At 39.3% G+C, this 12,944-nt stretch overlaps 1 protein-coding gene across 4 annotated transcripts in view; it reads left to right on the top strand.

Moving 5' to 3' along the window:
* Positions 1-12,944, top strand: part of LOC135250544 (lysine-specific demethylase 6A-like) — an 87,033-nt gene that overhangs the window by 19,292 nt on the left and 54,797 nt on the right. For all 4 annotated transcript variants that reach the window (XM_064326924.1, XM_064326925.1, XM_064326926.1 and 1 more), the window contains exons 3-4: positions 4,836-4,944; positions 9,078-9,127. In XM_064326924.1, the coding sequence (XP_064182994.1) occupies positions 4,836-4,944; positions 9,078-9,127 (159 nt within the window). The remainder of the gene's footprint in view (positions 1-4,835; positions 4,945-9,077; positions 9,128-12,944) is intronic.

Here is a 12,944-nt window from a genome sequence, read left to right on the forward strand (position 1 = left end):
GAATACACTTCCAAATTTAGGGACCCCCTTCTCTTTCGTGTCCGATCTCTAACAAGGAGTGTAGAATGGCTTTGACTTCCCATTTGCCTTCAGTGGTAAGGGGTTATTATTTTAAAATAAAAGTTCTTGGGGGATTTTGTTCCAAAATAAAAGTTCAATACAAATGAAAGAATAAAGTGAGTACAGCTAAGAAAAATAAGTGCATGTATTGCATGATAATGAGGAAAATGAAATACTTCAAATAGGGGAGAGAAAAGAAACTGAATTTAGGGGGAAAAATTATATACCCTAAATGTAGAAGCTTCTTGGATTGTTAGTGGTCGTGCAGGAACTAGCGATAATGGGCTTGACTGTGCTGTGTCGCAACTAGATGGATAGCATTAGCCTATACCTCCCGTTTCTACCGTTTCATGAATTACATTTATTTGTATTTAAGACTACTAGTATTGGGAAGATTGTGGAGGAGGCGGTCTATTGAGAATTTTAATCTGTCCATTTGCAAAATTTTGGGAGAAACTATAGCACTTTCAGTGTAAGGAATAGCTGCAGATTTCTCATATCAAGGATTACAACTTGTCAGAGCAAGCGCCAATGAACATTAGATTAAGAATTAATTCCAAACTAAAAAGCAGTCTTCCAGCTGGTCTGGTCATAGCCTGCCGTCACTGGGAGGTTGGCATTTGCTGTTGTAGGCGTAAATAGTTTATTTTCTTTTTTCTTTTTTGCTTCACTGGTAGTCTCGAGGCTTGTGAGAATGTCCATATCATAATTTCTGTTAATTGCCATCTGTAACTCTGTCTTGTCAGCCCTTCTGCAGTATCCCCGTATTGCATGCATAGCTCTGGATTTTTGGGCAAACTTGTCATCGGAGGGGAGACGTAGCACGTTGAGGAAGGATACCAAATCAGTCTTTCAGATGTCCCATTCATGTTCATTCACGGGCAAATTCCACTGTTTTGGGAGTGTCGGTGGGCTGCAGTTGTTTTCTTTTAAATGGAATTTGCCTTCATTTGGCTCGAAGATTCCTCTGCACCACAAACGTAGCGGCCGCAGCGCGCGAAGGCACTCAAAGCTGCACAGCATGTCACTTGTGTGTCTAGACCAGTTCAATTTGCCTAGAGTCACTTGGCTGATTTCTTCAATAGGTTTCCAGTGGGCTTAAACAGCTGTATTTTGCTTCAGTCATGAGTACAAGTTTTGAAGCAAGTAGCAAAAATAATCAATTTTATTATTAATAATTATGGTATTTCTTAGCAAAATTACCAGATGGTCCATGGAAATGGGATTTCTAGCAGAATTTTAAAAAATATCTTTTGTTGATTGTCAAGCTCTTTGTATTCTCCCTTTTTTTATCACTTTTAATTATCCTTTAATAGTAGCTGCCAATCCCTCTCCCAATTACGTCAGCTGTCATGCTCTTAGAGAATTGTCAGTCTGCTCCCAGTGTTTCTCCTACAAAGAGGTTGAATTTCTGGCACTGCTACTAGAATCTGAATACATTTTTATTTGTTTATTTTTAAGTTATGCTTGGCGACAAATGGGACTTCGTACAGAATCGCTTTGTTGAAACGAGTGAAGCTTCGGCCTAGTATTTTACAAAACTGTTTTCCTCAACATTACTATTAGAAAAACATGAATCTTTTTCCTATTGTTCATATTCAGGCAAGAAACTTGTGTAGATGGTTGCGCTCATTTACTTTTGCTTTTAAGTCGACTTGTATGTACTGCCTTTGGTCGTTGTTAGTCATTTCAGGCTGCAGTATGCGAGTGTCTAGCGGTGTTGTTAGCTACCCCAGCTCATCTGTAGCGAGTGGTAAACGCGCTCGAGTGACGGATGACTGGCTTTATGGTACGTGCGGATGACCTGCTGACACGAACATCGGTGAATCAGCTGAGGCGAAACGATTGTAGTAAAGTTCCCAGAATCAGTCGCGTGTGCGGGTGGCCGCAGCGCATTGTAGAGCCGTGGAAAAAAAAGCAGCGAACCCTTGCGAAACCCATGTGGCTGCTGCCGGAAAAAAATGTAGGGGAAACTGCGCCGCCACAACATCTAGCAAGAGTTTCTATTGTATGTTTGTGTAGGTTCAGTTTTTTTTTTTCTTTTTTTCTTCAACGTGGGCCCATTTTTTCTAATTTATTTTGTCACTTCTTTCTTTGTGCAGCTTTTGGCCACCTCAAGATCTGCTCAACTCTTTATGGCATTGCCGTCTGTAAGACCACACAAACAACACTTGAAATGCTCTCTGAATGTGGTTTTCCACCAAAATAAAAAGCTCAGTTACCATGTAGCAGTTACTGCTCCAAATTTTAATAATGTACATTTTTGTTGTTCATCTATTTTTTTAATTTTGTTTAGTTTTAATGTTGCAATTAACATATAACACAAAATAATATTAATACAGGGAATAATTGCATTGAAAAATAAGAAAAAGAAAATGGGACAGCAGCAACACTGAAAAACAACGATTCGAACAAGCACACAACAAACACATAACAGTCTAGTATAAGGGTTGATGGCTACTCTCAGATGAACAAAACAAGCCCATACAATCCTACAACAAATAACACCCAAACTAACAAAAAAAAAAAAAAATAACTAGTATACAAAACTAAGCTTTGCTGTGCTAAGCATTGGAGCATATTTTATCCAGTAAAAAATCCCATTCCCATTTCATGCAGTATCATTCTCTTTTTCTTAAGAAAGTTAAGAGTCAATTTTAGTGAAACTAGTTCAGTCATCATAAAGGTAAACCTTTTAACACGAGCACAAATTGCATCATTAGCACCTCAAGCTTTGAAGGGGAAGTGCAGTAATGGCTGGAGGAAAACTTTCACCAAATTCACAAAATCAGAGCATTTTCATGGGTCACCCTAATGGGCTGTTTTAGTGCATTTTATACATCTGAGAAACCAAACTGGCTGAGAGCAGCAGTTTAAAGTTTATGACTGTACCTCCTGCATTTCCAACTGAAACCACTGCTGTTCCCTTCACTTTGCCATTTGATCAGCATTTACATTGTGTATCTTCAAAATCACCCTGCATCTCCACAAAATTGGCGAAACGGAGGGCCGTGTTAATTTTCTTCCTGGATGGTAAGAAAATGAGACTGCTCGTTCTTCAGTATTTTATCCGCTTATTAATATATCTCCTGAAGGGAGCCGGGGACACACTTGCAGAAATGAAATGATGCAATTTACATTACATCTCATGCATTAAATATTTTAGTGCAGGTTTTTTTAAAATCATGCAACGCAAGCTGAAAGTAACGAACAGACTCGTATTGCAAAGCTTCACAACAGAAAGTGCAACACCTCATCGTCTGCCTTTACTCTGGGCAAGCTCCACTGATTGACGAAGTAAATGGCTTGTATGTGCAGTGTAAACAAGACTTAAATGTTATATTCACCTGGCCTAAAGCAAATTAATTGGATCTAATTCAATTAACAGCGTTTGGAGTTACAGTACAATTCTAAGTCTTCCTTGAGACATGATAAAAATAAATTATTGCGGTGTTCAGCTTCTTTTGAGGTGCTAGTGTATAAGGATTGTTCAATTTTCTTTTGACTGGCTATTCCAAATTGATTGAATTCTTCATGCTTTTGCTCTCTTTTTTTGCTTTTAGTTTTCCAGCACTTTGTATGGAAACACTGTGGATAGCATTTCGCTGAGTGAATGCCATTATTGAAACGATGTTGTAAAACGATGGGCTTAGCTTGATTGTCATCATGCAAAACCTTCCTGTAACTGTCAGCACGGCCAGTGTGGTTCTTGCTTATGGTTATGTTCACACTTGTGTTCACTGCTGGAGAGGACTGTGCTGGGCTGTAGCGACCCAGGTCAGTGGGCCCCTCGTGAATCCCAGTTTTGCTGTATAAAGGTACTGTTCTATGAAGGTTTGGAAAGTAGGCTTGTAATTCAGTGATTGCCATCCTGCAGCGAAGTCCTTAACCTGAATTGCTTCAATGAATGAGTCAACTAAACTCTAAAATGTGGATGTAACTAAACTTTGTATTAATCGGTATTTTTCCCCCTAGTAACCTAGTAGTGACCATTTTCCCATTGAAGAAATGGGGCAGTGGTGCAAGGGAGACTAATTTCAGACAGCTGAGCTGAGGCTGGCATGTGAAAAACGTGCTGTGCGCTATGCTACACTGCGTCTCGCTGTGATGATAAATTCACTCAAATTGTGACTGTGTTGACTGAGTGGCAAAATTAATGCAGTGTGTACATTCAGTGCTTGACTTCACGTTTTCTTCGCTTCCTTCAGTCAGCGTTTCAACTTCAGGTTTCTGCTAGTCTCACAGAGAAAATAAGGATCCGTGTGCATAGTTTATGACTGGATTAAAAAAGAAATTTACTTGGCGGTTTTTAAACCCGTGACAGAGTGAGACATCTCATACTGCATGTTTTATCAAGTGTGCGAGTCTCACTCTGTCAGTTTCAACACTCTTTTACTCTGCACCTTAAGCTATTGAGTTAGTGTGCATTGGTCTCTCGGGACATTTGAGCAGTTATTAAAACAAAAAAAATGCGTTTTGCTGCTTTTGATGACGAACATTTAAGCTCTGAAGATGTTTGCATCTTTAACTGTTCATGGGAATAGTGCATTGGTGATCTTGTGTACACTGCATAGATGTTGTCCAAAGTAGAGTGGGTAGAGGTAGAACTTGTGTGAGAACAACACAACTAGTTTTTGGAACAGCTCCCAGCTGTGGAACTACTGTTCTTGGGTTTTGCCCGCCATGTAATGGTGAAGTTTTTGTGGAAAGTTGCCTGGAAGGTTTTCCTGATGTGTTTTTTTAAATTCCGTCCGTTCTCCCACTTTCTCCCTCAGGCTGTTCGCTGCTACGATGCTCTCATCTTGAAAGCTGAAGGAAAAGTTGAGCCAGAGTTGTTTTGCCAGCTAGGTCACTTCAACCTCCTCCTGGAGGATTACCCAAAAGGTAAGTTTTATGGCCTTTTCAGTTCCAGTTGAAGCATCTTAATGGAAAAAATGCTGATTCGAGAACAGCTTGTGCTGTAAGAAAGTACAATTTGACCATTTACCTTTGACTAGTGTCCAATTTTGATATCAATTTCTTTTGTCTTTTGTGAAAAATTGTTGCATGTGATAAACCTTTGATAAATTTCTCCTCTAATATTTTTGGGTTTATGACTAAAGCTTTTTTGTTGAAACATTTAGGCCTAGTTGTCCTCTTCTTTCTCATTTATACGGTTTAATGGATTCTGCCACACTGGTTTGCTGCCGTTGTCTAATGGTGCATGAATCAGTCATGTTTTTTAATGGCATTTTCTGAACCAATATGGCCAGAATGTCCTTTATTGCTGGGAAAGGGCTGGTTCTACTGTTTATACAGGGTTTTAATCTGGAAACATTTTCAGAAAATTTTGCAGTTTTGAATCTGAGGTGGGGATAATGGGGAGAGTGTGAGAGGGGATGGTGAAATTGGCTGAACTGCAAGTGGCATGTGGTAATAAATACACAATGTATCTGTCGTAACTACACTTACTGATAAACAAAATGTATCTCTGACCTCAACCAAAAAGCTCACGCTGCCACTCACTGAGGGGAGTGCTTCACTCCGCAGGTGTCTTCACAAACAAAAAACAAACAAAAAATAACCCAACACAAGTATTTGAAAACATTTCAGGTGTGAGGATGAAATTTAACGGATGTAAAGTATCTCTTGTCCTGTCCGTTCTAAAGGAAATGATGTGACAGCTGCTGGAGGTTTAGAAAAGTGATTGTAAATATTAACAAAATACTTCCATCTAGAGTCACTTACTGAGTGTTTCAGGGGATGGTTACGCCATTGTGACATGCCAGAACATCGATGAATTGGTAATGTAAAAATTGACAGCCAGTCTGCAATCTTGGAAATTAATGAAAATAAAATTACAAAGTTCCAACTAAAGGCCACTGGTACCAAGCCACCAAGAGAGTTTGTCTCTGCTTGCAAGCTTGGGACTTTGGAAGTTGGACAGCTAGTGAGTTCAGGAGCTAGAACATCCTCTCTGTTTAAATGTAATGTGGATTTTCATTGAATTTGAAATGCATTTTAAGCTATTATTCTAGCTATATGTCTTATCAATCAAAAGTGGGGGGGAGACTATATTTAAAAAAGCTATATAAAGAACCAAAAAAAATGTACTGTGGTATTAAGCCTGTTTTATTGAGTTGTGATTTTACATGTCTGAATCAACATTCTTACGCTGCCCACTTAAAAAGCATTTTGACCAATCGATAGCATGATATGTTAGTGAGTTGCTGGTCAGAAGTAAACTTAAAGTGAATATTCATTGCCGGACATGCATGGTGGTGTCAGACCGCCTCATGTTTAAAAATCACAGGCTATACCAAAGAAAGTTGCATTATTTTCTTAATTATTCATTTTAACAAAGGAAAGTGCAGTGATGAAGTTACACAAATCTGAGTTTGTCAGCTGTACAGGTATAGACCTGGAAGAACCATAAAAAATTACACAATTTCACGATCCTTATTAGCCTACGCAATAAAAAGATTATCTTATTATCTTATCAGTGATGCAAGAAATGAGCAATAATAGGAAATGAGTCACATTTTCCATTGGAGAAAAAAAAAAAACTGGATATACCGCTTTTCCAAAACTGCCTATTGGGTCGATAAGGTGAGGTGCGGTGGCCAGTGGTTGCAGTGTTGTCAAACCCTGATATGTGACCTGATGTGAAGATATCACTCGCTGCTACCTTGGCGATGAAAACAGAGCAATGGAACTTTATGACTGAAATGACTCCACTGTTGAGGGCATTTGAATTGACCACTGTTCTTCTTAGTCAATCTTTGCAGTGTCTGTTGTGACTGGGATCGGAGTGCGCCTGGGAAATATTGACGATGCGGGTGACACTGCACTAACCAGTGCAGTTGAGAACGAGAAGACACTGGCGCTCGGTCTTTTGTTGTTTCCAGCTAGACAAGCTAGATCCTCCCGATGAAACACTGATGCCACTGCTTTTGGCATTGTTCATTGACCCAAGGTTCAGAAACCTTGACTTTCTCACAGAGCCAGCGTTCTATTGGCTGCAAAGAGAGCTTGTCTGACACACCTAGCGAATGTGCACACAGAGGAGGAGGAACGAGAAGAACAGCCTCCGAAGAGAGAGACCAAAACGGAGTCAGGGTCAGACCCCTGCGCACAGAAGCTCCCGAGAAGACACCACTGAGCGTGAAATGACTCCGTTTGTCCGCAGAGCCGGGTTGAGCCTCTGATGCGGTGGAAAAAAGGGAACGCAGAGCGCGCTAATGTGTTTAAGCATAGCTGCCACGTCTTTGCCTTCCAAAAGGGTGTTTGATAAGGCAGGGCAGATCGTGAACCATTTCAAGTCCCGTCTGAAACTGAAGAATGTGGACGGAGTTCTCTTTTTGAACAAAAACAAAGATGCTTAGTGATGGGTATGACGAGGACATTCTGTTTATGTTGTGTTTTGTAGTGACTAATGTTACGTAAGAAAGCTGTTGTCATTTCTGCTGTTTTTTTTTGATTGTGAAAATACATTTTTTATTTGTTTCTATGATAGCCAGCAAAATCAAAGCTGTTTGGTTTCTCGATCAGAGATGAATCTATGCTTGTTCATAGAACAGTTTTGCATCGCGGTGGCTTTCACTGCATTTCACAGTTCTTTAACTCAACAGGGTATTGTTTTCAGGAGATCTCTTCTAATGCCATGTCACTTCTCAGGTGCCAACGAAAAGTGCAGGCCGTGAACTTTGATGTATTTGAATATTGAACTGTTGAATACATATAGCCTTACTGTTTTCAATTAAAATAATATCAGTGTTTATTGATATTTTCTGTTATCCAGCGTGCTAGATTTGTGTTTACGGCTTTAATTTGAAGGTATACCTCCATATCGGGTGATCGGAATTGCAGCCCTTTTTTAAAGCATAGTCCCCCACCCCCCCAGGAACTAACCAAATGAACTGATTCGTATCTGAGTGAGTCTGTTTAGTGGGCTACCAATCGATAGAGCTGACTTGCAGCAAAAACAACAGACGTTTGAAAGGACATACTTTACATCAAAATACAATTTTTTTTTTGTTTTTCGGTTATATATCTGAGAAAAAGTATGCATCTTTATTTTGTGGCCTAATGAGCACTTTAAATCCCCCACAAAAAATCACCAGAGGGTCATTAAATGGTGGTAACCATCAGTTGCTCACCTCATTCAGAACTGGCTGAACTGAATGAGGACAAACTGCATGACCTCACAGAACCCCTCACAAAAACCCCTTGGGAGGTTCACACTGACATGAGTGAAAGTCATTGTCCACGGCGGTGGCAGCAGCCCGGCACAGGGCCAAGAAGAATGGAACGCTCTGAGATTCGGAGGCGGGGCAGCGTAAAATATTTCTGCTTTGACAGCAGCACTTGGAACTATTTTCAGAACTAGGCAAACTGAAGAGATTGAAAGGTCTGCTTATCAGGCTTCTTCATAAGAATGTGTTTAATCTACTGGTACAAAACAAAAACATGTTTAAGTTCTTGGGACTCTCAACTGATCTTGTGCCAATAACTGTCTGGGAGTATTTACTTTTGTTTGCTAGTGCAGGCAGCTTCAAGGTTCATGTTTTGGGTAATTGTGGGGGGGGCGGGAGGGGGGGGATCTTCTTTTTCAATCTGGGTCAATTTTCTGAGTTTTGGAAATGAAAAAAGTGTATGGCGTGGCAATGCTATAGGCCTATTTTGTGCAGTGCAGGTTGTATATGGTAAATATTTAGCATGTCCTTTGTGGGAACTTAGGCTATGCAGATCAGTAGTGCACATTGATTTTTGTGAATCCAGTAATAAAAGGCGATTATTTTGCTCTTCCTGTACCTTAACATTAGGTACTTCATAAAAACCTATTTCCTAGTTTTTAAAGAATTCTTTTGCAGTGGGAGTCTGTGTCCACATAGTTATTCAGAAATTAATTTGTCAGTCAAATTGAAAATGAGAGCCCTTTGATGTAATTCAAAGATGTCTGGTTCTGCTTGAACTTGTTTAGTGCCTACATTTTAAGCATTTGTCCTGAATGACTATTTGTTTTTTTTCTCTCACAGCATTATCAGCATACCAGAGGTACTACAGTTTACAGTCTGACTACTGGAAGGTGAGTGTTCATTTGAATGTCTTTGTGTGCAGTTAAAAAATGGATTCCCATTGGAAACATGAGTCAGAAATAGATTGCATGGCAGTGCATTTGGACCAGCATAGTATGGCTTTCTATATAATGCAAAAGGAAAGCTTTTGAAAACAAAACAGATGTCTGGCTGTTCTTTGTGGCATTATTATAGGTTTTCAGGACAGTGTGCCACTGACATTGCTTATATTATTTCAGGAGTGAGGCTAAGAGATGGTTTGACTCAAGACATGGCAGAGGGGTACACTGCAAAGCAGGATTAAACCCAGAACTTTCACAGATGATCATGAAATTACTACCGGCACTTACATCACAATCTACTCTTGCGCCCATATAAAATAGACTTTTGTTTAAAAGCCTTTTTTTAGCCAATTTAAATTCTATTTTTTTATTTTACCAACGGTGACTCGAAGTTGCTTTTACTGTAGGTGGCCCACCAAAGGTTTTAGAATGCAGGAAAAAAACCCAAGTTAGCCTAGGTACCATTGTTTTTTAAATACTGTGTGGCAATAATTTGTTTTTATCAGAATGCCACAGCATTATTTGTAGCTTATTTCATCCCACTAATATGGGCTACTGTTACAACTGTCATAAGAAAATTATGAATGGCATACTCTTGTCCTGCATTCCAAGTTTTGAAACCGACTACTTGTTAAACCCTGCATGGAGCACTGGACTGAACATCATGATTTATTATTAAATTGTAGTTATTGGATTTGGATTATATAGCCTGCATGTTGCATTTCATTCATTTCATTACATTTCATTTGACCTTTAGCTTGATTTTAGATAGATAAATAGATGGATAGATAGATGGTTTATTGTCCTCAATCAGGAAATTATTCGGCAAGGAAAACATGAACACGTTGAATCGTACATTAACAGCAAATATTGATATCGGCAGAACATTGAGTTGAGATATCGAACTGAAGTTAAACCGAGATCGGTGGTGAGACTTGTTAAGTTTCTGTATGGCGGAAGGTACAAAACTTTTTCTGAAGAGAGCCCTCCTACTCATGGGTGTTGTGTATCTGCGATCCAAGGTGAGAAGGTTAAAGTGACAGTGCAGCGGAGGTTCTGTGTCATGTACAATTGTGTGTCTTATGTGTTATGGCTGTGGCGATGAGACTGGATTGGTTGGGAGTGGGTAGACCAGTGATTTTGGTAGCTGTGTGTGTGATTGACAAGTGTTTATCCCTGTTGGTGACTGTAAACATTGGAAAAAACAAGTGGTCCTGAAGTTAATGAATAGTAGTCTGGTGTAGTTTCCCGGTGTGTCATGTTGTTGTAGCAGTGAGTGGAGGAGACAAGGCACTGCGTTGTACCTAAAGCTTGTTTAGTGTGCATATTTGTATATTCCAGTTAAATTTATTTTTGCAGTTCAGTTTGGCTTTTAGAATGTCATTCTTACTAGTGCTGCTGATGGTTTTAAGTGCTGTCCAATTCTGCTGTTTGAAGGCTTGTTCACATTTATGAAATGGATGTTTTATTTGTGGGATAATACAGGGTTTCAAATTAGAAATGTAACTAGGTAATCGAGGTAGAAGAACTTGATGTTGTTTGTGCAAACAGAACCACATTCGTTCATGGTTGAAGGCATAGTTGCAATTCATACAAAATGGTTTTACCTGTATAGTGAAATGAACATAATTTTATTTTCTTTCAAAACTGTTTTGAAAAACAGGCAGAAGTTCTGCTTGCACTTTTGCTAAATGATAAATAGGCATTGATTATGCCTCAGTAATGTGATGTTGTGGAAAGGCATGTCACAGAATGTAGGCCTACTGCTTTCAGATAACAGGCTTACTAATTCAAACCCAAGCGTTTCCATATGCTTCAATTAGGCTATTCTACTTGTAGATTCTTTGACATTACTGATGGATGTTTCAGCAACTGTTTTTTTCCAAAATAAATGCACGCTTTTAAAGAGCTGCTACCAGAAGTCCCTGGCAACCATCTCTATCCAGGTTGACAATGACAGGAAGTTTGGGGTTTTCTTCTTGAATTATGACTGTACGCCTATGTATCTTGCCTTCATTTTGGAGGGATTACAAATGTCAGCTTTTTCTTGATCATAGCTTCCTCAGATCTAGCCATGTGGCCAAAAACTTTATTGGCTGGCTAAAATGCAAACCACCATTTTAACTTATTAACTGGCCCCACGTGTGGCTAGCTTTGCAGGGCAAATGGAAACGAGTGATGTGCAGGACTATACCATCGGCGGTAGCCTAGATTAGGAAATCAACAAGGATGTGGTTACTCTGAGCCACAAGCCCTGTGTGTTGACATTCAAAGAAGCCACTGTTTTGAGAGCAGGTCAGATGCTGTATATCTCTGTAAAAAAACATTTATTTTTTCTATACTGGCAGGGATTCATATGGAGTAATAGTATGGTCCCCATCAAGATGGTATGTGCAAGACGTGCAAACTCGATTAGCATTTTGTCAGCTACCTTGATGATTTATACAAATTAACAAAACTGCCCCAATGTTCATTAATCTTTGTTAAACAACAGCATAGAACTGTGGGCTCTTAAATAGAATTTGGTTCTAGAAATCCTGTAAGGAAGCTTGCCTTTGTATTTCAGTTTTGAGTCGTGGACTGTCTTTACTAAGTGCAGCGAGAATCACTGGTGAGTAGGGTTGGGCCGATGTAAAAATTTTCAAACCGGTTTGATATTAAGCCAAATACCGGACCGGACCGGTAATACTGAATTTTACCACTAGGCGTCGCACGTGACTTAGCCGCTCCCGAGTGGAACATAACGAGAGCCCATGAATGAGAGTGCAGTGGCTTTACCGTTGTCAAGCAAAACTCCGGTTGGTAGTTCTATTTGGACTGTTGTTATGCAAAAACTCTGGTTGGTAGTTCTATTTGCACCGTTGTTAAGCAAAAACCTCTGGTCGTTAATTCTATGAAAACAATGATGCTATCAAAAAAAAATAGTTCCTTCTCGTCTTATACCATACAATTAGCACCAACTGTGGTCATTTTTGTCATTACATTATTTAATAAAGCTGCATGAAACCATAAGTCAATCAAATTAATCTCCGTAGCACTGTCTTGCTTTTTAAATGGTGTGGTCGCGCACTGTATACTTAACGTCTTTCTATGAACCTCTGAAATGGGTTTTGAATGCCAGCTAGCTTTATGATAGGTTCGCCATCACTTGTCACCTAGCCAATATTAAAATTCTTGATTTTAGGTCAGAATGATTTCACTGCATGCTTGTTATCCCGGCTAGCTAGCTAGCTAACTATTGAATTGTATTCAAAACAGCGGTTACTATAAACGCAATCATTCACAAACATACGAATGAAAATGTGTAACGCCTATTCTACTATCCAAATAAGGGACTATTCAGTTTTGTAAAGCTAGCAACAGTAACTAGAAATGTGATTCAACATTGCCATCAATTGTGAAATTGGACATTGAAAACGGGAGGGGATGTAACAACAATTCAAAAGCGAAAGTTGCTGTTTAAACTGCTTTAGAATGCTGGATTTTGTAGCACATTGATTTTAGAACTGTTAAAAAGCCAAGGTGTCCCTTTACTGAGAAATAATGCCCACCCTTGGACCAATCAGAATCGAGTATTCAGCCAAGCCGTTGTATAATGAAATTGGATCTCCTTGTTGCCGGTCTCGGCACTAAATTGCACACGGCCTGTCAATCTTTTTTTTTTTTTTTTTTTTTTGCGCACACACACACTAGTGGCTCCGTTTATAAACAAACATAATATTAGTTAATCACGTGGTCATATTGTTTATTACTAATGCAATACAAG

This window comes from Anguilla rostrata, chromosome 3 (genome assembly GCF_018555375.3).
Source record: "Anguilla rostrata isolate EN2019 chromosome 3, ASM1855537v3, whole genome shotgun sequence".
Lineage (NCBI taxonomy): Eukaryota > Metazoa > Chordata > Actinopteri > Anguilliformes > Anguillidae > Anguilla > Anguilla rostrata.